The sequence below is a fragment of the Pavona decussata genome, unplaced genomic scaffold (genome assembly GCF_977016875.1).
Source record: "Pavona decussata unplaced genomic scaffold, jaPavDecu1.1 SCAFFOLD_369, whole genome shotgun sequence".
NCBI lineage: Eukaryota > Metazoa > Cnidaria > Anthozoa > Scleractinia > Agariciidae > Pavona > Pavona decussata.
The window spans coordinates 254,022-280,257 of record NW_028145745.1 but is presented as its reverse complement, the minus strand read 5'-3'; the positions used below and the strand labels follow the sequence as shown (position 1 = coordinate 280,257).

General features: G+C 38.5%; 3 protein-coding genes and 1 pseudogene across 5 annotated transcripts; 3 read left to right on the top strand and 1 right to left on the bottom strand.

Annotated features, from left to right (window-relative positions):
* The first annotated feature begins 1,389 nt into the window (after nt 1–1,389).
* On the top strand, nt 1,390–1,926 carry LOC146452431 (protein CFDP2-like). Its single transcript, XM_085097894.1, has one exon. The coding sequence runs from the start codon at nt 1,390–1,392 to the stop codon at nt 1,924–1,926; it is 537 nt and encodes a 178-aa protein (XP_084954020.1).
* Nucleotides 1,927–2,093: 167 nt separating this feature from the next.
* On the top strand, nt 2,094–2,702 carry LOC146452430 (uncharacterized). The gene has a single exon (XM_085097893.1). The coding sequence runs from the start codon at nt 2,094–2,096 to the stop codon at nt 2,700–2,702; it is 609 nt and encodes a 202-aa protein (XP_084954019.1).
* A 9,156-nt stretch (nt 2,703–11,858) lies between these two features.
* On the top strand, nt 11,859–22,790 carry LOC146452429 (gamma-crystallin D-like). Of its 3 annotated transcripts, none has more exons than XM_085097896.1 (7): nt 11,859–12,286; nt 16,094–16,153; nt 16,873–17,097; nt 18,246–18,296; nt 18,917–21,624; nt 21,793–21,855; nt 22,408–22,790. In XM_085097896.1, the coding sequence occupies exons 2-5, from the start codon at nt 16,097–16,099 to the stop codon at nt 19,172–19,174; spliced, it is 591 nt and encodes a 196-aa protein (XP_084954022.1). In that variant the 5' UTR covers nt 11,859–12,286; nt 16,094–16,096; the 3' UTR covers nt 19,175–21,624; nt 21,793–21,855; nt 22,408–22,790. The 3 variants fall into 3 exon arrangements, with proteins under 3 accessions (XP_084954022.1, XP_084954023.1, XP_084954021.1); XM_085097897.1 differs by lacking the exon at nt 11,859–12,286 and adding an exon at nt 14,301–15,366; XM_085097895.1 differs by lacking the exon at nt 11,859–12,286 and adding an exon at nt 14,305–15,397.
* Nucleotides 22,791–24,910: 2,120 nt separating this feature from the next.
* On the bottom strand, nt 24,911–26,020 carry LOC146452428 (uncharacterized; annotated as a pseudogene).
* Between the last annotated feature and the right edge of the window lie 216 nt (nt 26,021–26,236).

Genomic DNA, 26,236 nt, shown 5'->3' with positions numbered 1-26,236 from the left:
GATCCCGACCATGACCAGAATTTTGTGCACAGCTGACTGACAGTTGTCCAATCCTGTAAAGTTGTCCAATCCTATAAAGCATGAGATTAATACAAAATACTGCTGCACACTAAGCGGTTTGACCATATTACTCCTATCATGTTTAAACTTCACTTGCTACCGCTAAACTATCGCATACATTTTAAAATATTGCTTTTAGTCTACAAATGCCTTAATGGCTTGGCACCAACTTACCTATCTGAACTTTCACACTACTATAATAGTTCACGTTTACTTCGTTCTAGTTCTCAGAATCTTTTAGCTGTGCCTAAATCTAGGTTAAAGACGTATGGTGATAGAGCTTTTTCTGTACATGTAGTTGCTCCTAGGCTATGGTATCAATTGCCTCTTGAACTCAGGAGTGTTACCTCTTTTGACCAGTTCAAGATGCAGTTGAAGACATACAGTATTTAAATTGGCTTATGATGATGTCTAGTTATTTTTAGTATAGTTAATTTCATTATAATAGCTATTAGTTTGTATTTTATAACACATTGTTGTACAGCGCTTTGAGCAATTCGTGGACACAGCGCTCAATAAGTGATTTTATTATTATTATTATTATTATTATTATTATTATTATTATTATTATTATTATTATTATTATTAAGGTACAGATGCATGTTCACACTGCCGCAAGCAGAAAGATATTTTGGGACCAATTTTCGGTTAACATCCGTTTCCATCTTGGATGCAACTCGCCCAGATTAAGGACGCGCCTATTCGTAAAGGCGTCCTACACACAAAGTGTTCCTACAAGTAACATGCTTATATAACGAACACTGTTTGCACTTTACTCCCCTGGGCCCAGTTTTTCAAAGCCCAATTAAGCTAATCCTAACTTGAACTTTGATTCAAGTTTAATTACTTATCGATAAAGATTCTTCCAAAAGAGTTTTGACGTACACTTTGCTTTACCGTCAGCTTAAAATTGGCTTTTGAAAACAATTTTAGCGAGCGAGATGAAAACCTCGGTTAACTTTGAGTCGGGGATTAACGTTAATCGGTTTCCGAACAACCAGGCCCTGATCGGCAAACGATATCGTACCCAAGGCTTTGATACTAGTTTGGGACAATTTTATTTGTTTTCTAAACTTGATCTAACTTGTTATGACCAAGCTTTACTATGAATATCAAAACAGAACTTCAAAGCGGAAAATTGAATCGAGCAAAGAGAAAATTTTGCTTTCGAAAGTGATGTAAAAAACGTTGGTCCTCCAGGTTGGGGGTTCGGCGGTGGGCCAATCACCCACCCCCTTAAAACAAAGCAGATTACAGAAACCTTAAACACTCTATCGAAGGCAATCTTCTCTTGGGACCAATGTGGTACCTTGCTTAAGTAAGCAAAGCATGACGCCCTTGAGCCAAAGCCGAGAGGAAGCTCAGGAGTTGAACAAACCACTAATGACACCAAGGGCTCAGATAAGAATAGGGAACTGGAATGTGAGAACGATGCATACTACAGGAAAATCCGCACAAGTTGCGAGAGTGATGAATCAGATGAAGATCCAAATTATGGGAATAAGTGAGTGCCGATGGACAAGAGCAGGTAGAATGAAATTGAGTTCAGGCGAAACAGTACTTTACTCAGGACGAGATGACGATCAACGCATGCAAGGCGTGGCAATAATGATGACAAAAGAGGCAACAAAGGCTCTAATTGACCGGTCACCAATTAATGAGAGAATAATAAAGGCAAGATTCTACTCTAAGTTTGTCAAGCTTACGATGATACATGTGTACGCGCCAGCCAATCATGCCGATGAGCAAACGAAAAACGATTTCTACGGGAAACTACAAGAAGTAGCCGAGCAGATGGGAAACCTTGTCAACGGCCTTGAAAGAGTAATGTGCTGGGCACCGTTAATGATAATGGAGAAAGACTGAAAGAATTCTGCGATTCTAATGAAATGGTTATCACTGGAAAAGTATTTCCTCACAAGGAAATTCACAAGCAAACCTGGGTGTCGCCCGATGGAAAAACAAAAATCAGATAGATCACACTCTGGTTAACAGAAGATTTAGAACGTCAGTTAGTGTTAGATACCAGGTCGATGAGGTCAGCAGATGTAGCCAGCGACCATGACCTTGTTCGATCAACCATCAGATTAAAGCTCAAAAGAGCACCGGTGACAAAGAGTACCAAGAGGAAGTTTAACACACGGAAACTCCAAAACAATGATATACACAGAAGGTTCAACATACAGCTGAAGAACAGATTCCAGGCACTAGCAGCAGAAGAGCCAATGACCGAAGAAGGAGAGGAAGAAGAAGGAGACGAAGTAGAAAGGAAAAGTGAGATAATGAAGAAAGCTTATGTACAAACGGCAGAAGAGGTCCTAGGGTATAAGAAAAAGAAAAACAAGCGTTGGTTAAGCCAGGAAGCTTGGACTCTGATAGACCAAAGGAAAGCCATCAAACAGAAGTTAATTGGTGCAAGATCAGAGAGGCAAAAAAAGAGATGGCAAGATGAATACCGACAGAAGGATAGGGAAGTTAAAAGACAGGTTAGGGTGGACAAAAGAAGATGGACAGAAGAGATTGCAGAAGAAGCTGAAAATGCAGCTAAACAACAACACACGAAAACACCGTTATACCCTGACAAAAGTATTAAGCAACGAAAGGCCAAGGCAGAGTGCTGCAGTAATGGACAAAAACGGTAAGATCCTTAATGATAAAGAGAGTAAAACCAAACGATGGCTGGAGCACTTCTCTAAAGTACTAAATAGGGAGAACCCTAGCAATCCAGTAAGCGAAATTGAGACAGAACTGCCGGATGAAATAGAAGAAATTAATACATCTGAACCCAGCAGGACCGAAGTAAGGAAGGCAATAGGGCATCTGAAGAATGGAAAAGCACCGGGAATTGACAACTTTCAAGCAGAGCTGCTTAAAGCTGACATTGACTATGCTACCACTTAAGTCGAGGAGATCATAGGCATAGTGTGGAGAGATGAGAAGACACCAAGAAAATGGAGAAAAGGACCAGGGCCGTACATAGCGCGGGGGCAGAGGGGGCAGCTGCCTCCGCCAGGAAAACTCAATTTTTTTTTCTAACATAGTGTTTGAATTTGCTGAGCTATTTCTTGTTGCTATACTTCTCCGAATCACACGAAAATTGACTGATTTAGCTGAAAAATATCTTCCTTCAATATGAATTCCAAATAATTATTTTGGAAAATCTTTCGAGGTAAAAGCCAGTACGAGTTTTCTTATGAAAATAATGATTTTGTAATTTGGGCTCGGCCTGTGGTATAGAATTTGGCGTGTAAATAAAGACTGACGCTACGCGACTCCCTGGTGCGTGTTTTAGCCTTTTTGAATCCAGCTTACACGAGTATGTTTTTTCAGAGCTAAATTGGTCTTTAAAGGCCTGCGCTACTCTCAAATATTTGTAGCGGTTTTGGAGGATTTGATAGGGCCATCGTTTGTTCAACATCACAGGTCATTCGTGCCTGATGAGTTTTGATGTCCTCTAAATCTGTGTGTTCAACGACGGTGTTTTTGATGCCACATAGGGCATTTCAGCTGGGTTTGGTTTGGCTCATTTAAGTGCGTGATAGTTTTACCGGTCTTTCTTATTGAGATACGGCAATGTTTGGTTCCAGCTAAACAAGGTGTTTATGCCATGATAAATCATGACAATTAAAGACAAAAAGCATCAGTGTGTTTTGCCTCCTTTAAAGGTCTTAGAGACAACTTTCTGTGTAGGAGTGAAAACAAAAACGTCCAACTAGAAACCCTGTCTGTATACGGTAGACCCTTGTGAGGGGTGTGAGGAGTTTGCCCCCTCAGACAAAAAATCCTACGTACGGCCCTGAGGACTGATTGTCAAACTGCCGAAAAAAGGAAATCTGAAGGAATGTAAGGACTGGCGTGGAATAACGCTGCTGTCAGTTGTCAGTAAGGTCATGGGGAAAATTGTGATCGACAGGATACGAATCGGAGTAGAGTCGAAGCTCAGAAAGAAACAAGCAGGTTTTCGACCAGGTAGAGGAACTACTGAGCAAATTTTCATATTGAGAAATATCATCCAACAGTCAATAGAGTGGCAGTCATCACTGTACGTTAACTTCATAGATTTCGAGAAAGCGTTCGATTCAGTCCACAGGGATAGCCTATGGTTGATTATGAGAAGCTACGGCATACCATTCAAGATAATCAACATGGTGAAAGCGCTTTATGATGACTTTCAATGCGCAGTAGTGGATGGCCAGGATACAACGGAATGGTTTAAGATCAAAACTGGAGTGAAACAGGGCTGTAACACGTCAAGTTTACTATTCCTACCAGTCGTTGACTGGGTAATGATAAATACCTTGCAAGAGGGGAACACCGATATAAGATGGAAGTTCACCACAAAGCTCGAGGATCTAGACTTTGCGGATGATATAGCCCTTTTGTCATCAACTAGGCAGCACATTCAGACTAAGACCGATAAGTTGGCCCATGAAGCAGAAAGAGTGGGACTGAAAGTCAATGTAGACAAATGTAGACTGCTACGAATAAATTCGCGGAAAAACGATGTGGTGGGGGTAAATGGACGAGGAATAGAGAGTGTTGATAGATTTGTGTACTTGGGTGCTACAGTTTCCAAAGAGGGCGGAGGAGGACATCCACAACAGAGTAGTCTAGCAAGAGGGGTATTCTTGAGATTGAAAAAGATTTGGAGTAGCAACAGGATCAGTCGACGAACCAAAGTCAGGCTATATAAAACACTGGCAAAGCTAGTCTTGATGTATGGCTGCGAGACGTGGAAGATGAATAAAAGTGATGAAAACAAAATCGACGTCTTCCAAAGCAGATGTCTTAGACGGATATTTAAGATACGCTGGCAGGAAAGAATTACAAACAAAGAAGTCCTGATTATGGCTGAGATGGAAAATCTCAGTGAGGACGTTCGAAGGCGGAGATGGAAATTCATCGGATACATCATGAGGAAAGAACCGAATAATGACTGCAGGACTGCATTAACCTGGACACCTGAAGGGCGACGAAAACGGGGCAGACCAAGGACAACATGGAGGAGGACTGCAGAGAGGGAAAGGGAAAAGGCTGGAACCTGAACATAACGACAAGAGACTTGATTCTCCAATACCCTATATCAGACAATCTAAAATATTAACTCAGAAATAAGAGCTACATTTACTCTGTTTCTTGACTTCTTTTCACCAAGTACATTTTCATGCTACGAGTTTTGAAAACGATATTTAAAGCAGGCATATGTGAAAAACTGAAAGCGAAGTTAGAACGCAATTGGTAAACTGACACTCATTTATTTCGTTGTGTTTGCTGAATTATTGAATCACCTTGTAAACTAACAACATGACACTCAATATGAGCTAAATGCTTTATCTCCTGTTCAACTTGGTACAAATCAAACTACAGCACACTGTTTAAGTTCTTGTTGAAAACCGCTGTATGTGTTCCCCGTTCAATGTTTTTTGGTCAACATCCGGGACTTAACGTTATATGGACGAAACACGAACAAGAAATGGCAAGGATTTTCTCTTCAAAAAGCGTGAGTTTGAGAAGCTATTCAATTACTTTTTGCCGTTATTACTGTAGCGTTGTTAGGCTAGTGATCGATTAGTCGAGAAGTGCGATTTTTGGTCGGATTTCCGTACTAAATGTCACAAATAATTTCCAGATGTTCGTTCGGCGTGATTCGCATTGCGTCATGAATTTAGAATGAAAACGGAAAATTAATTTAAAACGCTGTCTTGCTCCGATTAAGCCGATTCTGTTGTAGAAAGCTGAACTTGAGCGCTTAAAGACCGGGTTTTGGGTGAGATTTAAGATGCGTTGGCGCCGTTAATAATTGCCAAATGTCACAATTGTTTGGTGGGATCACAGGTCATGTTTCATTTCACTCACATGCAAATCTCATGTCTAATTCCAAAAAAGCCCCACTTTTCCCTTGCATAGTATTTTCTGACCTTACGTTCTTGTAATCTATCTATTTACTGATGTGAAATTCAATAGGAAACGCTAAATAAATAAATAAATAAATAAATAAATAAACAGATAGATAGACGGATAGATAAATAAATAAATAAATAAATAAATAAATAAATAAATATCTTAAGAAAAGTTAACAAAAATGTCAATTTCTGTAGCCACCTTCTGGAAAATCAGCTCAGATAGCACAAGGGTATAGGTTGTAGAGAAGTTAGAAGTAACCCAAGGACGGACAACTTCTGAATGACATTTTTATTGGAAGAAAAACTTTTTATGCCCTGAGCGAGATTTGAACCCACGTCCCCCTGATTACCGGCCGGGTGTGATTACCACTACACTATCAGAGCAACCATGCTGGCTACATGGCAAATTTAGATAGCGGGATGTGATAGTGTAGTGGTAATCACACCCGACCGGTAATAGGGGGACGTGGGTTCAAATCCCGCTCAGGGCATAAATAAGTTTTTCTTCTCTCGAACCAACAAAGGAGTACAAATACGGAACGTGAGGCCCGAGGCGAAGACGCGGGGAGCCGGGGAGGGTTTTGGTAAAAAGACTGCGCGAACGACTTTTAGTTCCACTCCGAACATCAGGAAATTGATTTTTTGGTCAGCCGAGCCGGAACTGATCCATTTCTGGCGTAGCGGACGATAAGCACGTGCTGCAAATGGCGGGAAAGTACTTGCGCCTTCATCCAGTCTGGTCAGTTACAACACACCATTTATCGTAGGTTCTTCATATACCCCCTATTATAATAAGGGATACATGAAGTACATACCATTGAAGTACATACTCCATTTATACTACCGTCCCATCTACTCCGTACTTCTTCTTATATGAATTTTTTTTAATTATTATTATTTTTTGTATCTTAATTTTTTTTCGTGTTTCGGAATGTTCCATGTTGCGGGTTTTATCGACGGGCCTCCTCCTTTTGCTAACGTTTACTTGGAGCACAGGGAGTCCACAAAAGTTGTGAAAAAGAAATAAATTAATAAATTATTGACTTATGTTGTTCGTTTCTTGCGGTTTTCTATAGTGCTCATTTGCATAAAATTTACGCGTCAGCACTAATGTCGTGTACTGAGTTGTGCGCGAGCGGATCTAAGCTCTGCTGACTTTACTATATATAAATATTGACAAGGGAGGCAACTTTTTCGCGAAACAATTTGAACACCCTCAGCAAAATAGCTTTGAACGTTCGACTTGTTCGCCGCTTTGCAACCAAATTCGTATCAAATGAAAGCTGGATAAATTTGGGAACACATTTACTTGTCAGAATCCCAAGAAGAAACAATTTTGAACCAGCATTTTAGCTCCGTTTTCGTAGTTTTGCTCGGTGTATTTTTTCGCATCAGCTGCGGCCAGTTACCTTGGCGCAGACGTCACAGATTTACGCGCCATCGCGAGCGAAATGTCGCCTCTCCCTACCTTACAAAGATGTTTTTGCGCGACAGCCATGGACAGTCATCGCTCCCTGTTTAGTCACAAATTGCGCGAGACCGGAAAACATTTTCGGCCGACTTGTAAGTAAAGTAAAATGTCAGTTCGCGCAATTTGTGACTTAATAGGGAGCGATGACTGACCATAGCTGTCGCTGTGACGTCTGCGCCAAGGTAACTGGCCGCAGCTGATGCGAAAAAATACACCGAGCAAAACTACGAAAACGGAGCTAAAATGCTGGCTCAAAATTGTTTCTTCTTGGGATTCTGACAGGTAAATGTGTTCCCAAATTTATCCAGCTTTCATTTGATACGAATTTGGTTGCAAAGCGGCGAACAAGTCGAACGTTCAAAGCTATTTTGCTGAGTGTGTTCAGATTGTTTCGCGAAAAAGTTGCCTCCCTTGTCAATATTTATATATAGTAAAGTCAGCAGAGCTTAGATCCGCTCGCGCACAACTCAGTACACGACATTAGTGCTGTCGCGTAAATTTTATGCAAATGAGCACTATAGAAAACCGCAAGAAACGAACAACATAAGTCAATAATTTATTAATTTATTTCTTTTTCACAACTTTTGTGGACTCCCTGGGGTTGGAGAGTGGAATTATTTCTGTAGGAGAATTATTTCCAGAGTTATGAATTGTTTTGAACATTTTGCGTTGGACTTTGCCATTCGCAGCGCATGCATATTTATAAACACGCTCTAATTAAAAGTTTTGGACCACAACTAAACATTATTTTTCTTGTATTCTCCTTTTGTTAACATTTACTTAGAAACTTCGAAATTATCGACATGTTACGCCCTGGTGTAATGCATTCGCCATTCGCAGCGCATATTTGTAAACACGCTCTAATTAATTTTAAGCGCTCACTGAAATATTTCGCGTCAACAGTTTCAATTGCTTTATATGCACTCAAGATATATATAACTCCAGAAAGGATGAGGAGTTTTTAACGTTATTACGTGTTATTAAGTTCATACAATAAGCAGCCTTGGATGTATATAAGTGCTATTAAAAAGGAATTGTGGAGCTCCGCTTTTAGGCCTGGCTAAATATATATATTTTAGTTTGCTCGCATATTTATTATATGCATAGTTTACAGCAGGAGAATATTTTTGTTATCTGCAAGTTTTCTTTCTTTTGTATTAAGTATGTTGGGAAAAATAACTTAACTGGCACCATCCTTTGATTGTTTATTTGTTTTTCCTTGTCTAAATCTCCTTGTCTAATGTACAAGTGACGAAACCTGAAGAGGTTTGTTTTAGGCCCATGGTGTTAGAGGCAATACAAGTACGTCAATTGGATCATAGCCTCCCACGCTCTCCTTCGCTTGTAGGAGACTTAAGTACATAAAAACTACTACGTGGGAGGCCAATTGGATCATGGTTGAATAAAAGAATTTTTATTACTCTTTCCCTTGTTTACGCACGTATCATGCAAACGAATTTTAGAATGATTAACAGTTTTGATTTGGGTTGTTGTCTCTTAAAAGTGCCACAGACAGACTGCTGGTGGTGGTACATAGAAGTTATACATTGTTCAGTAACCATTATAACATGGCGCGCGTGCTTCCCTGTCTAATTCCTACTGGCGTCATTATGGTACATTTCTCAACATACTCACGGCCGTGCGTCCATAAAATGACGTGCCAGCTTGCAGACAAACTCGGGTTTCCTTCGTTTAGTTTTAGTTTATACAAACTAATTAAAAAATTGACAATTTCAGATGACACTTTCTCATTCAGACCATACCATTGTGGCGTTTTTGTAAACAGCTGATAAGAACCTTTGTTTTTAGGTGCAGCGCACTAAGAGAATTTTGTAATCAATCACAAATAAAACCTGTTTCCTAATCCCCCTAGTACTTTTCGATACCTTGTTGTCACTATGTTATAAAAGAATTGGTTCATGCATTTAGCTGTGCGTATATCGAGTTATGGATGCACTATGGAAGTTTGGAGAGCACTCAAGAAGCTAGAGTTGTTCGAGGCGTGGCCTCGAGCAACTATTACGCTTCTCTCGTGCTCTCCAAACTTCCCGCGTGCATCGATAACTCGATATACGCACGCTAAGCATGAACCAATTTTTAAGCGATCAATGCTGTAAAAGAAATCACACTTCTACCAGTATATCTTGTATTCAGTAAAGTATGAAATCAATATGATTCAAGCAATCCAATCTCAGACACAAGCATTCTTTACCCTCCCGATTATAAGCCCGCTTTTGTTTGTTTGTCGTGACATTTTTGTACAGTAATAATTGGAATAGAATACTCTTGCTTTTGCGGACAAATAATGTGAACTAATTTCAACGAATCAATGATACCAACAAGTATCTGATTGTTAATTACATTTTAAAACCATTTTATTTGAAATAAAAGGATAACATAAGGAAATTATTGTGTAACGATGTATCTTTGTTGTTGTTGTCGTTTTTGCTAATTAATGTGTCTCTGTTTTGAAAAGCTTCGAAAGTCGTTAGCCATTCACCCGGATTTATGCACAGATTAATCTTCGAGGCTTTTCAAAACAGACTCACTTAAGCGAGACACACTAATTAGCAAGCAAGCACCAAACCTCAAATTGTAATTAACATCAGACAAGAAACCCTCGGAAAGTAAGGCTTAAACTAATGTTGCTAAGATTGAAGACTTATATATACAACACAGTAAACTAGGAATCATTTGTTCCAAACGGGAAATGAATATGACTCATTTGTTCAGTTCTAAATTAAGCAGTTTATTCAAACAATGGATTTTGATGAGTTCTTCGCCCTGGCGGGCAAACTGAACAATCTCCACTTTTCCTTTCTCATTTTATCGTTTAATTAATTGACCAGATTCTTCCTCAGTTAGAAAATCAAATGGATTTTGTCTACAGAAAGCAAGGATCAACTCTGAACAAGATCGCATCTTTATCTGCCATCTAACGACTTCTCGCAAACTACCCAAGATGTGATTAGTTCAGTTGTAGTCTGTGCTATCCTATTGGCAGTGTTTTCTTCTAATTTATAAAATAACAAGTATACCTCTATCTGCACGGCCTACCTAAAAGCATACTGAGTATTGGTAAAGGGTACAACTTAATTTTGCAGTATATATTTATAGGCAAGAAAAATTTTTTATTTATATATAGATATATATATATATATATATATATATATATTTTTCCATGCCATTTTACTTTGCCATACTTTACCTGATACAGTTTACCATACAGATTTATGAAAAACAAATTTTCAAAGAAAACCGAAAAAGGAAGATATAAAGTGGCGAGGAACCTAAAATAAACCCGGCGAGACTTATAAATAGTAAGGTTTCCTCTCTAGATTCACGTAGATTCACGTTTGATGCACTGATTGATCCAGTTCATTGTTGATCCAGAGAGTTGGTTAAAATCTGCCGAGTTTAATTATTAGTTTTCTAGTTTATGCTCTCGCTCATTTGCTTTTCTTTTAAGACCCGGGTGGTTAGAAAGAGAGTATTCCTCCTTAAAAGTTTTATAAAAATCCAACCTTTTGGAATTGTTAACAGCAATCTTCCAGTAAGCTACATCTCGGCTGGTATCGATGTTTTTTTACATTAACATAATACTTGATTTTATTGCAGGAACTTAATAAAGATTCTCCAGACTCAGAGAACCTAACGAGTGATTTCCCCAATGGAGCCAAGTCGATTATTGTGGAACAAACGGCCAAGAAATAACAGGTGTTTATTCAAGTCCGTTATCAAGGAGTGAGCGTAACTTTAGTTCCCGGTCGGCGCTACACAAGTTTAGATGCCATGGGCCTGGGAAGTCCTGTTAAAAGTATGAGACGATTCTCTGGGAACAATGCTGATGTTTCCACTGAAGCTGTCGCACAACGATCAATGAAACTTTGTGATATTTGCCGTCGTTATACACTGCACTGGTGTAGTGTGCTTTGTACCAAGTTGAACACCATGCAGATAAAGCATTTACCTCATATTGGGTGTCATGTTGTTAGTTTACAAGGTGATTCAATAATTCAGCAAACACAACGAAATAAATGATTGTCAGTTTACCAATTGTGTTCTAACTTCGCTTTCAGCTTTTCGCTATAAGCTTTAAATATCGTTTTCAAAACTCTTTACATAAAAATATACTTGGTGAAAAGAAGTCAAGAAGCAGAGTAAATGTAGCTCTTATTTCTAAGTTCTAATATTTTAGATTGCCTGATATATGGTGCTGGAGAATCAAGTCTCTTGTCGTTATATTCAGGTGTCCATAGATTTGAAAAATAGATGAAAGTTGATAACTAAAGGTAAATTGGCCACGAAAAAAGATTAGAGTGCTGAAGTTTCTGAATCTGCATTTTTCTTTTCTCCAGCTCTTTCCTTTTCATACTGAAGTCTTATATAATTCGGAACTTAGTAATAGCATTGATATCTAACCGTACGGTATTTCCGAAGACAAAACTGAACAGGTTTGGTTTGATAAGGCTATATCGCCGTTATCATGGGGACGTCAGTGTCAATCGGCGACGCAGCTTAATAGTTTTCCTTTGCGTCACCCATTCAGGCAGATATTAATTCAAATTTCGTGCAAACAAACTTCAGCACTTCTAGATAAGAACCGAGCTAGTTTCTAAAGAGACTGTGGAGCGATGGGAGAATACAGTATGCGTATTGTATAGAATTGGAAGGGCTGTTTTTCGTTTTATTCTTTCAGTATTTCACGTTTATGAGAGAACTCACTGGGTACAAAGAGGGTTGAATGACTGGACTCTCTTTTGTTATATCGTTATATTGATCATGAGCTGCGAAGTTCGCTCAAAAAGATGAAGGACAATCGCTGTTATCTACACGAAGTTCTCTGTACAAGGTAAGCTGAAAATATTGTTTTTTTTTACATCACTTTCTTAAGCAAAATTTTCTCTTCGCTCGAATTGATTTTCCACTTGGAAGTTGTATTTTGATATGCATTGGTAAGCTTGGTCATAACAAGTTAGATCAAGTTATCTCTAGGTACGGTTCAGACGCTGTACTTCACATGAGCCGAATCGAATTCGAATTTCAGACCAACCCAAATTGTTAATCCGGGCTGAATTGATTCAGACTTAATTCAGCCGAAATTAATACACTGAAACATATTATGACTGAAGAAAATTGTAGATTTGTAATAATTTATGCATTTTATTCGGCTCATGTGAAGTACGGCGTCTGAATCAAAGCCGGTCCACAGTCGTTATTCCCGGCAGAATCAGGCGGGAAAAATAGCTGAGCCGATCCGAATTAGATCGGCCGTTCTAAATTGATTCAGACGCCGTACTTCACATGAACTTACTTTATTGAATTCTATTCGGCTCATGTGAAGTGCGGCGATTGAACCGGGCCTTAGAAAACAAATAAAATTGTCCCAAAACAGTGTCAAAGCCTTGGGTTCGATATCATTTGCCGAACAGGGCCCAGCCGGTTGTTCGGAAGCCGATTAACGTTAATCCCCGGTTAAAAGTTAACCGAGGTTTTCATCTTGCTCGTTAAAATTGTTTTCAAAAGCAAATTTTAAGCTGACGGTAAAGAAAAGTCTACGTCAAAACTCTGATGGAAGAATCTTTAGTGATAAGCTTATTGAGCTTTGAACAACTGGGCCCAGGGAAATAAAGTGCAAACAGTGTTCGTTATATAAGCATGTTACTTGTAGGAACACTTTGTGTGTAGGACGCCTTTACGAATAGGCGCTTCCTTAAATCTGGGTGTGAGTTGCATCCGAGATAGGAGTTGTGGAATATAGGTTATATCAGATAGCTCTTAATTTGAAAACAGAGTTTCGCAATGTCCTTCGTTCTCCAATAAGAATCTATTTAATGTAGGATGAATGCCTGTGGTTCAGCAGAAACGAAAATTTTGCAGGATTTTAATAGGCGTTGGATGCATTAACAATGTGAGTCACTGTGCATGCAATTTTTAAGATTCTTTACATTATCTTACGTCAGCCGTGTATTTACCGAGTTTTATTCTCGTTTAATGTCAATAAAATTCATGGAATTCTTGTCTAATGGATTTGAACAAATTCATAAGTGTTGTTATGATATTCGAGAAAACTGCTTCATTTGGACACACCTTTGACAGTTAGCAGGCGACCAAAAGAATTTTTCTTTGTCCAAAAATAAACGTGTGGGGTGAGTTGTCATGATTTCCATTGCACGCTCTCCTTCGCTTTTAGGAGACTCGTACTTAAAAACTACTGCGTGGGGGGCCAATTGGATCATGGTTGAATGAAAGAATTTTACTCTTTCCCTTGTTTGCGCACGTATCATGCAAACGAATTTCAGAATGATTCACTGTTTTGATTTGGGTTGTTGTCTCTTAAAAGTGCCACAGACAGACTGCTGGTGGTGGTAAATAGAACTTATACATTGTTCAGTAACTATTGTAACATGGCGCGCGCGCTTCCCTGTCTAATTCCTACTGGCGTCGAGCAACTCTTACGCTTCTCTCGTGCTCTCCAAACTTCCCGCGTGCATCCTTAACTAAGCATGAACCAATTCTTAAACGATCAATTCTGTAAAAGAAGTCACACTTCTACCAGTATATCTTGTATTCAGTAAAGTATGAATATGATTCAAGCAATCCAATCACAGACACAAGCATTCTTTACCCTCCCGATTATAAGCCCGCTTTTGTTTGTTTGTCGTGACATTTTTGTACAGTAATAATGGGAATAGAATACTCTTGCTTTTACGGACAAATAATGTGAACTAATTTCAACGAATCGATGATACCACAAGTATCTGATCAGGTTAATTACATTTCAAAATCATTTTATTTGAAATAAAAGAAAGATATAAGGAAAATATTATGTAACGATGTATCTTTGTTGTTCATTGGCCGTCGAAAAAACGTCGAAGCTAAAACGAGTTACTAGCATTATAGAAGCGATTGTCTTGGGTAAAGAACGCTAGTATCTTGGTGATAAAAAACTGACTGAGTCAAAGTTTTAAGGTGTTTGCGGCCAGGTTATTGTGACTAAATTATGAGTCGTTTTTGCTAATTAGTGTGTCTCGTTTAAGTGAGTCTGTTTTGAAAAGCTTGGAAAGTCGTTAGCCATTCACCTAGATTTATGCACCGATTAGTTTTCGAAGCTTTTCAAAAGACTCACTTAAGCGAGACACATTAATTAGCAAGCAAGTGCCAAACCTCGAATTGTAATCAATATCAGACACCAAACCTTCTGAAATTATTTATCATGACATTCCCAACTTTCATTAAGTCTAACTGTTGTATAATCAATCAAACAACGAAGAGAAAAGGAGGTTCGACTTCCTGTCCATCTCGAGTGTGTGGGAAGCTTAGATGATCTATATTTTTCAGTCCTATTTGTCGATTTAGATCTTCTACTAGCGGTATGGAATAAGGAAAATTGTTAATGAAGGGAGGATTAGATTTTAATGTAAAAAGTGCTTTTGTCAGAAATTGGTGTCAATAAAGCCCATCTGGATTGCAAGAAATGCGCCTAGATTCACTCTACTTTTTTTGGCTGATGCGAACCAATTTTAAGATTTCCCTGAAATTTGAGGTTTCTCCAAAAAATAACATTTCAGTTATCGATATTAATAGGTTTTTGACCTTGAACACCTTGAAAGCAAACGATGATTTTTTGTCTGTCCGGTATACTTAGAAAACTATTATTTTGAGACAGCGCCCGGACACCAATGTGGACACTTCTCAAAACGGGAACAGTTGAGTTTGCTCACTTCACATTGACCTACAACATCCTTTCGACCCAACCTAGAGCCAACTGACGCCAAAAGCTAAAGATTTAGGTGGAACAATAACAAGAATGCGCGCACGTGACAAGCCCATTCAGGAGAGTGAATAGTAAATTTTCTCTGTTTGTTAATTTGCTTATGTTGCGAAGGAATGCTGACTTGAGAACGAACTTAAAACTCTTGGAAGCAACAGGTAACTCGAACTATCGTCGGTTAACACCAAGGTAGGATTTACGTCTCACCAATCGATTTCACTTGCCATCTTTTCCCATTTTTAGCTCAGTATTAAATAGTTTTAAGTTACTTACGTGTATAAACGGCCACCTCGGACGCTATAAGGACTGTTATATTTAGTAACCTCCGTTTTATTTCGTCCACATATTTTAGTTTTACTCCTGAATGCAAAATTTCCTTGGTGTTCACTATATTGATATGATTAATTTTTATATTTTCTAATTTAACATTTTTAAGCCGGCAGTCGACATCCCCTGGGTTGATCTAATGTTGGTCGCTAAACTACTGCCAAACAAGCCCTCGTCCTGAGTATTTATCCGGCAAGATGACTGATTCAGCAATAAAATGCTTATTGTAACGAGCAAATACCTAACAAATTAGAATTTTGTCGCTTTTCTATTGCGACATAACGGCTCGATTCGCTTTAATAATAAAATATGACGTAAAAAATATCCTGTTTTTGACAATCCTCTGTATAGACGATCACTGGGAACAAAAGGAAATTGATCGTTGCTTTCACATGAATTTGCTGGTTGTTAAACTAGCAATTGCTCAGCAATTTTTATTCAGCTATTACATGAGGTTTGCGTAGCCTGGAAGAAGAGTTTTTCCAAAAAAAAAAAAAAAAAAAAAAATCGGACTAAGTTCGTATCAGTGGTCATTAATCCATAATGTTTGCCTTTCAGACCATGACTCAAGTGACTGGTTTTTTATTTGAGAATGAAGGATACGGCGGGAAAGAGCAAGTAAGACATAACCAGTTATAAAAGCGTATTGTCAGGGTAATATGTGACTAAGTTCTGTGCTAAGACACGCAGAGTAAAGTGTTGGAAGTGTATAGACATGATGCGAACTGAAATATTGAAACAAAGCACACTGTGTAACTTAACGTTCCCAGAGTTTTTGTATACTGAAGACTTCAGGGACACCCAATCAGAAAATTTAAGCAAAATACTTCAAATATCATCTCTTGTTTTCCAAGCTCGTTTTGTGGCCTTGAAAAGAGATATTATTGTACGCTAATACAGTTTGATCTGCTCGGATCTCTGACTTCGGCTGAATTTTTTAGTCTCCTTGAATGGCGGTTAGATCATGCATGTTCTGAAATTTTACAGCAAGTTTTGTTTCACACTCTTAACGGCATTTTCTGTCCCTTCAAAATAACAGGAAGTAATTTTCTCAGTGTCACGAAAATTGTAGATGAGACATTATACCAAAGAAAACGCTTGTTGTTGTTCAAAATTAAATCCAAATTTCTGAGGCGGTTAAGGCGAACAGGTATGAGCCACACTACCTTCTTGTACCCCCAATTTAAAATTAAATCAGGATAGTTCTCTTTTGACATTTTCTCGAGACTAAAGGAATAGGCACTAAGGGATAGACAAAAAGCCTGTAACGACCAATCCGTTTTTCCGACTATTAACAGTACTTCTTGCAGTCATTAAAATCATCTCTTAAATTGTAGGAATTACAGGAAGATTCCTCAGATTGTAACGACCTGACGCATGACTTCCCAAACGGAGTGAGCTCGATTATCATGCACGAAAACGCGAAGAAATGGCAAGTGTTTACCAAAGTGGGTTATCACGGAGCAAAAGTCTTCTTAGATCCCGGTCGGCGCTACGCAAGTTTAGATGCCATGGGCCTAGCAAATCCTGTAAAGAGCATGCGGAGATTCCCTGCCGAAAAGGTAAAATTTGTATAAATTGGGGCTGGAACTGAACTATAAATCACTTTAATATAAACGGCAATGATGGAAATCACGCTTGAAACAATCCAACTTCCCGTTGGAATTACAACAAGAGAATAGGAAAGGCAAATTTTTCATCATAATACCTAAAATGTTGTCTCCTGGTTCCCATATCCCGTTTTGTGCCCTCTTATAAAAGACGAATTTGTGTAACCTAATACAGATTTGTTGTGCTCGGATGCTTTAGCTGATTTAGCCTAATTCACTAGCTGTTGTTCGGTGTTACATAAAATGCTAGGTTTCCATTTAGTTAAGTTTAGTTTATTGTAATTCGTCATAAAGAAATAAATACATAAATTGACATATGACATTAAAAAAAAAGAAGAAGAATAACAATGCCGTGGCCTGACCGGAGAGACGAACAGGGCAGAGTCCCAATTGTAACGTATCCCCTAGGCTCAAAAAAAAAAAAAAGAAGAAGAAGAAGAAGAAAAGAAAAAGAAAAAAAAAAAAAGAAAATTCATCATAGAATTAATTAGACTGCGTAAGATTAATAAAATAATTGACAAATCATTGGTGGACTATAAGTTTGTGGTAGTCCTCTAAAGTGATTGTTAAGATGGACTCTAAACCACAAGAGATCCTGGCTAGGTCCATTTCTCGCATCTTAACAAAGCATTTGCCCCATTCGAAAATGAAAGGAATTGGTTTTTCCGGCCCAGTGTTACGAAATATTGAGCTGGTATTCTGCCGAAGAAAACTTTAGATTTTCTATATCCAGGGGTATACCCAAATTTCCGAGTCGATGAAGACCTTCCAAATAGGTATCCACCGAAGTGAAGCTGGTTGGATACCCCTGAAGTATTATTGACTTGATATGCTGTGTTCAGATAACAAAAAGGCTATTTGTCAAGTAATACAGTTCTGAATTTAACTCAGGATTGCCATATCCTGCAGATAGTCTAATGTTCGCACTAACGAACGAAATAAAATGTAATGGAGCACCAGATCTTGATTTTGACCAAAACGAGAAGTAGACTGCTTTACCAGGGTTACACAGACGCATTTTTCTAATGTTGTACATGCTATGATAACGCATGAAAACATCAGAAACAGCGTGGTAAAATAATTATTGTTATTCGTTACAGACTGCAACTGTGGTATTGCATGAGGATGAAGGATACGGCGGCAAAACAAAGGTAAGGCTTAAACCAATGTTACTGTAGATTGAAGAGAAGGATTTAAACGGGATTTAAAGGATTTATAAAGGGTTTAAAACACAGAAAGCAAGGATCAACTCTGAACAAGATTGCATTCTTGTAAACCACGGCTTTTTGCTATCTCGCAGAGCTGTACCCAAAATGTGATCGAGTTCAGTTGTAGTCTGTGCTAGCCTATTGGAAGTGCTAACTTACTTAATCTTGAAAATTTATGTAATAAGAACAAGTACATTTATTTGTACGACCATAAAACAATATTGTTTATTGCTAAGGGACAAAATTATTTCCTAAATTATATTTTATATAAAAGTCCCTAAGGAGTTGAGTTATTCTTACGGAAGAAAAGAAAATGTTTCAATTTTCACTCTGGTAAGTTATTCCTGCAAGTACGATCTCTGGAGAGTTGGCTACAATCTGCCGAGTTTACTGAATCATTAGTTTCTCAGTTTGTGTTCTCTCTCATTTGAATTTCTTGTAAGACCCTGTTGTTTTATAAAAATCCAACTTTTTGGAATTGTCAACAGCATGCTTCCAGTAAGATACATCACGTCTGGTATCGTTGTTTTATAACATTAAGATAATACTTGATTTTTTTACAGGAACTTAATAACGATTCTCCAGACTCAGAGGACCTGACGAGTGATTTCCCCAATGGAGCCAAGTCGATTATTGTGGAAGAAACGGCCATGAAATGGCAGGTGTTTACTCAAGTGGGTTATCAAGGAGCGAGCGTAACTCTAGATCCCGGTAGGCACTACACAAGTTTAGATGCCATGGGCCTGGGAATCCCTGTTAAAAGCATGAAAAGATTCTCTGGGGATAATACCGACGTTTCCACTGAAGCTGTCGTACAATGATCAATGAAACTTTGTGATATTTTGCCGTCGTTATACACCGCACTGCTGTCACGGTGTGCGGCTAGTCAGGTCGTTGACTTGTATCATGTTCTTCGCAACAGTGATTTGTACCTAGTTGAACACGAGATAAATAAAAAGCTACTTTTCAGCTACTTGTTTTAGCATTTACCTGATATTGGGTGTCATGTTGTTAGTTTACAAGGTGATTCAATAATTCAGCAAAACTTAACACAGCGAAATAAACGATTGTCAGTTTACCAATCTTTCAGCTTTTTACATATGCCGGCTTTAAATATCGTTTTCAAAACTCGTAACATGAAATATAATGGTGAAAAGAAGTCAAGAAACAGAGTAAATGTAGCTGTTATTTCTGAGTTCTAATATTTTAGATTGTCTGATATATGGTATTGGAGAATCAAGTCTCTTGACGTTATGTTCAGGTGTCCCTAGATTTGAAAAATAGACGAATGTTTGGTTTATCAACGGAGTTCGGTAAATTGGCCACCGAAAAGAGATTCGAGTGCATGCTGACGTTTCTGAATCAGCATTTTTCTTTTCTCCAGCTCTTTCCTTTTCATACTGAAGTCTTATATGATTCGAAGCTCAGTAATAGCATCGATATCTTACCGTATGGTATTTCCGAAGACATAACTGAACAGATTTGGTTTGATAACGCTAGATCACCGTTATCATTGGGAGGTCAGTGTAAACCGGCGACGCAGTTTAATAGTTTTCCTTTCCGTCACCCATTCAGGCAGATATTAATTCAAATTTCGTGCAAATAAACTCCAGCTCTTTTAGACTAAAGAGCCGGGCTAGTTTCTAAAGAGACTGTGGAGTGATGAGAGAATACAATATGCGTTTTGTGTAGAATTGGCAGGGCTGTTTTTCGTTTTATTCTTTATATCACATATCTGAGCTAACTTACAGGGTACAAAGATGGTTGAATGACTCTCTTTTGCTATATCGCTATATTGAGCCACGAGGTTCGCTCAAATAGATGAAGGACAATCGTCAGTTGTTGTCTATACAAAGTTCCATGTACAAGGCAACCTGAAAATAACTTTTTTACATCACTCAGTTTCTAAAGCAAATTTTTTTTATCTTCACTCGAATCGATTTTCCGCTTTGAAGTTCTATTTTGATATGCATTGTTAACCTTGGTCATAACAAGTTAACTAAGATCAAGTTATCTCTTAGAAAACAAATGAAATTGTCCCAAAACAGTCTCAAAGCCTTGGGTACGATATCATTTGCCGATGAGGGCCGGGTTGTTTGGAAGCCGACACTAATCCCCGATTAAAAGTCAACCGAGGTTTTCATCTCGCTCGCTAAAATTGTTTTCAAAAGACAATTTTAAGCTGACGGTAAAGAAAACTGTACGTCAAAACTCCTTTGGAAGAATATTTCTTCACGTTAACCCAGGATTAGCTTAATTGGGCTTTGAACAACTGGGCCCAGGGAAGTAAAGTGCAAACAGTGTTCGTTGTATAAGCATGTTGCTAATGTAGGAACACCATGTCTGTAGGACGCCTTTACGAATAGGCGCTCCCTTAAATCTGGGTATGAGTTGCATCTAAGATAGGAGTTGTAGAATATAAGTCATATCAGATAGCTCTTAATTTGAAAACAGAGTTTGGCAATGTCACTTCGTTCTCCAATAAGAATTTATTTAATTTAGGATGGATGCCTGTGGTTCAGCAGAAACGACATTCTTGCAGGGTTTTAATAGGCGCTGGATTAAGTAACAATATGAGTCATTGTGCATGCAATTTTTAAGATTCTTAACATTATGTTACTCAAGCCGTGTATTTACCGAGTTTCATTCTCGTTTAATGTCATTTCCAATTCTGTGGAAAACTGATAAAATGCATGGAATTCTTGTCTAATGGATTTAAACAAATTCGTAAGTGTTTTGTTATGATATTAGAGCAAATTGCTTCATTTGGACACATCTTTGACAGTTAGCCGTCCAAAAGAATTTTCCTTTATCCAAAAATAAACGTGTTTTCTTGACAAGCTTGGGTGGACAATGGCTTGTTTAAAGAAAGAAGCTTATCTGGCTGATCTCAGGTGACTCCTATATCACGTGCCACTAAAAAATACACTTCTATCGTGTAGGCGTGGCTATAGTATTTTCATTGCAAGTGATTTAGCGTCACAAGGTGCTTAAGAGGGTTAAGAGGGTCAAGCCTTAACCAATACAGTTAACAGTTTATTAGTTCCTCCCTCGATGGACTTGACAGATATGATTGATGGTTAAGATTCTGGCTCTAGTTTTTGTGACCATATTTGGTAACAGAAAACGACCACATTTATTACATGTGTGGGTGCATTGTTCCCAAAGCAATAAAAAGGCTTCCACCAAACACATCTTTACGGATCTTCTGGATCTTTATTTCAGATACATCTCAGCACTGATCCAACTGAAGCTTCAACAACCTCACAAGGTAAAGTATTCACAGAGTATTTCTAGAGCCTGTCCTGACACCTGTTAATACAAATTTGAAGTACGCTGAATGATTATGAGTTGTTTAACTTTTTACGAGAGTACAACTGACGTTTTATGAGGCATAAAAGAAATCTGCTTTTAACAATACATTTTCTTTTCATTTCAGATCATGTCTGATCCCAAATCGGTAACACTGTGGGAAAATGAAAACCAAGGAGGGAAAATGCAGGTAAAGCCGACACTGATTACACTGAATTTATATCCAGCTCTATAAAGGGGTAGTGTCAACTATATTTTGTGTTACTTTAAATTACTTTGAATAGCCTAAAAACTTATTTGAGTCGGTGGAATCGTCTAAATAACAATTTAGTTTTGTTAGCAATAACCCTACCAGTGCACAGAAACTAGTATTAATTATTTTTGACTGCGGATGGCTAAGATAGAGATGGATTGCAACCAGTGTTTCAAAGTTCTACCTATGTATTGTAGAGATGTCGCTAAAAACTGATTATAGCTTGTTCTTCCCCGGTATTTGTCAAATATTTGAGCAGATTTGAACAACATACAACAAAATCGCCGTGACATTGTCCCTTTAAAAATTCGAAAGAATCGAAGGCATGATTTAGCCCCACCGTCTATTGGTTTTATTGTCATTCTTTTATCTTCGAGCTCAGCTCAGCTAGATAAGATAATTTAAAAGATGGCTAAAACACGTGCACATGATCTGCGAAACGTTAATATTGATACTGACGATCTAATCACATATTGTCAAACTATTTAGTCTATCACACAGGACCAAAAAGACCTGACAGACATTTTTCCAAATGGTTCCCAGTCTATCCAAATCGGCAGCAGTGCTGGAAATTGGCAGGCTTTTACCGCCATCAACTATCAGGGCACACAAGCGGTTTTGAATCAAGGTCAGCTCTACAACTCTCTAGCTGCCATGGGCCTTGATAGTCCCGTTAATAGCATCCGAAAGGCTCCGGTTTAAGAGTTTGAAACTGACCTATAAACAAGTTTTTGCCTATTTTGAAAAGTGCTGTAAGCTTTAAATTTGACGAGGAAAAGCTAAACTGTGATTAACTAGAATAGGTATAGTTCTCAATAACGACAAATGTAACGAGTGGAAGATTACTGCCATTAAAGCTTGTTTCAGTTTCATTCTGGTGTGGTGTTGAGTACGTTGATTATCTCTTAACATTGAAACCGAATTTAAACCACTTGAAACATATCGATTTCTTACGTGTCTCATCCAACACAGAAATGTGAAATAGTATGAGTTTCTTTGTCATTTCCAAACGGAGTAGAATCGAAATTTAGGATGTCTAATTCTCGCAGGATATCATGCGTTCAGTAATTATTTTTTCCAAAATTGAAACCTTATCATGGAGAATCAAGCGCTCCCTCGCCTAGCCTGCAAGCAAGCCCTCCAATTGGGTTCTCACGCGAGACACGTATTTGGGGCGCGAAAAAGAAAAAAAAAAAAAAAAAAGCGCGAGGCGGGGCGCGAGCGGCGAGCGAACCAAACCCGGAGAGGATTGGAGCGTGGGACAAATCCCGCCCCAATCCTCTTGCCGTTCACGCTCAGGGTATATCCACGTGCAACTAACTTTATAGAGAGCTTGCTCCCAGGCTACCCTTCGCCTCTCTACCGAAACCTTTTTTTTTTATTCCCTGGGGAATAAAGCGGGGTCAGTTAAAGAAGCTCCATAATCTTATCCAGAGAGGTTAGTAATACGAATATGCAACCCACCATACCCAGTCGGAAAGGCATCCTACAGCTTAATGGACTCCTTCCTACAGACAAAGTTATTCCTATATGCGTATGTAACGAACACTGTTTACGAGGATTCTTTTTGGAGACTATTAAACACTTAAATCCCCTAATGGGCTTATGATATCCGTACCCAGGGCTTTGATACTGTTTTCGGGACAAATTCATTTGTCTGCGAAGAGATAACTTGTTCTAACTTGTTATGATCAAGCTTACCAATGCATATGAAAATAGAACTTCAAAGGGGAAAATTCTATTTGAGCGAAGGTAAAATTTTGCTTTAGAAAGTAATATAAAGTTCGTTATTTACAGTGATTGTCATTCATCTATTTGACAGAGCTGCGTAGCTCAGATCAATAGAGCGATATAGGAAATTATATAATAAGCTGAATTCTACACGCATTTTGATTGGTGCTCTCTTATGATCTATTGGAAGACAATAGCATAGATGACGTCACCATTAACAACTTTTGCTTCTTTATTATATCAAACCAGAAGCTGATCAAACAAATAGATTCCATGTTGCCGTGCGTCTGTTCAGTAATAGATCACAGAAGTCGACGGCTGCCATTTTTTTGTTCTTACCACATTTTGACGTCATTTTTGATCTATTACTGAACAGACGCACGGCAACATGGAATCTATTTGTTAAATAGAGTCTGGTGATTCAACCCTCTTTGTGCCCTGTACGTTAGCCGTATAGAGGTTTCCCTAAATGGCAAAGAAAAACGGTTTTAAGATCCAAGCGAAGATCTAAAACAGAAAAAGGGGAGTACTTGATATGGTGAACAGAGGCCAACGCATCAGTACATGAAGAATAAACTAAAAAAAAGCCCTGCTAATTCTGTGCTAATACGCACTGTATTCTCTCAAAATGGTATCTGACAAGTTTAGGGGGCCCCGGTAACTGAAAAATGAAAATTATTCAGTTGTCAAAGAGAATCAAGTATAAATGCTGGTTTTATCAACAGAGTTGATAAGGTAATTTGGCCATCTCTTTACGCTGGCCAAATTACTTTATCAACTCTGTTGATAAACCAAACATTCACTTGCGGCAGCCCCCACCAACGCAGCCTATTCGCGGATCCGGCTCTTGTCTATAAATGCTGGAGTTGGATTGCGCGATTGGTGACGGAAAAGGACTCATTGTTTGATTGAAACAGATGCATGTAAAACACGTTCTAAAACCTTCCGTTGTATTCTAAAATAGCCCAATTCTGGTAAAAATGTGACACTTTTATCGTATTTTTGCAAGATTTGGGTTAATCGGCTAGTCGTATGAAAAAAATTTGCATAAAAGAAGTAAATTTTACCAAATTCGAACGTATGTTTGCAATTTTTCACTAATAGAGGGTATTTTTTGCCAAACTTTTGCTTTGTTTTGCAAGATATTGCGAAAAATGTCTTTTTTCAGAATATGCTGCCTTCCATCAACAAAAATAAAATGAAAAATGGCCATGGAAATTTCCACGTCGTTTTTGATACAAAGGCAAAATGACAAGTAAAGATAAACGATAAAAAGGAACAACGTTTCGGGGTCGTCATGACGCCATTATCAAGTTCGAAGTGATAGAAATAATTGAAGTCAATGTCAGAAATAGTTCACCAAAAAAAATTAACATAATGTCTGAATATATAATGTCACGTAAATAGTTTAGCTTGAATTGAGTCCGATTGGACATTGAGAGATGGTGTTAACTCTCTAATTAGCAACATTTCGTAAACTAAGCAATCGAACTTATTCATGCACTTCTTAAAGACAGAAAACTTTCTGTCAAGGTCTTTAGGGACATTACGGTGTTCATTAAGAAGATGCTTGCCAATGGAAGAAGATTGGTATTTATGTTCGACCACGCGCTGGTGTAAATGCCTAAGTGTAAACCCTACATAACTCGCGCAAAAAGTCACATTGATATTTGTAAACAACACAATTCTGATTTACAATAGGTGGTTTTCTCTCCTTTATCTTTAGTTCTTGTTGGATTTTGTTACCAACAAAAATCGCTTGGATGACTGTGTCAATCTTCTGGCTAAGATCTTTGAGCTGTTTGTGTACCAGGTCAGCAGAAGCCTGATCTTTGAAAGGCAGGACTATTCTGACAGTTGGACTGTCCCTAGGGGCAGGTATTGGTTGAGTGCCTTCAGCCTTAGAGGCTACAAAACTCCTAACGGTGGTGTTGATAAGTTGTTGTGGGTATTTCAACCGGGTGAACACAACTTTCAAACGGTCACATTCCTCAGAGAAGTACGACCAACACGATGATAAGCGATACGCACGATCAAGCATAGTTCTCAAAAGCCCTCGTTTATAGCGCATATCGACGTGACTTTGGTAGTGAAGCAAAAGACTCGTGTTAGTAGGTTTTATGTAGACCTTGGTCTCAATTTGGGGAGCTCTGTTAAGGAGCTGCATTCCAAGAAAGGGTAGCAGACCATTAACCTCTGTTTCCATGGTGAACTTCACAGATGTGTGGCAGTTGTTAAGAACCTGGAGAAAATAAGCCGCTGATTTTGTGTCCGGCATTATGGTCAGAGTATCGTCGACGTACCTCTTGTAAAAAGGAGGCATTTTTCCTGCAAGCTCTAGGGTTTCTTCAATGGATCCCATGAAGACATTGGCAACAGATCAACAGTGGCGATATTCTTGTGTCATATGATGTTTCCTCGCTATTTACCAACGTGCCCCTGGAGGAAACCATACAGATACTTGCTGATAAAGCTTTCACAGATAACTGGTTCAACAAAACCCACCAATTGAACCTTAGCAGAATGGACCATTTAGATCTTCTCAGAGCATCCACCAAAGATCAGCTGTTTCAATTCAACGGCCAAC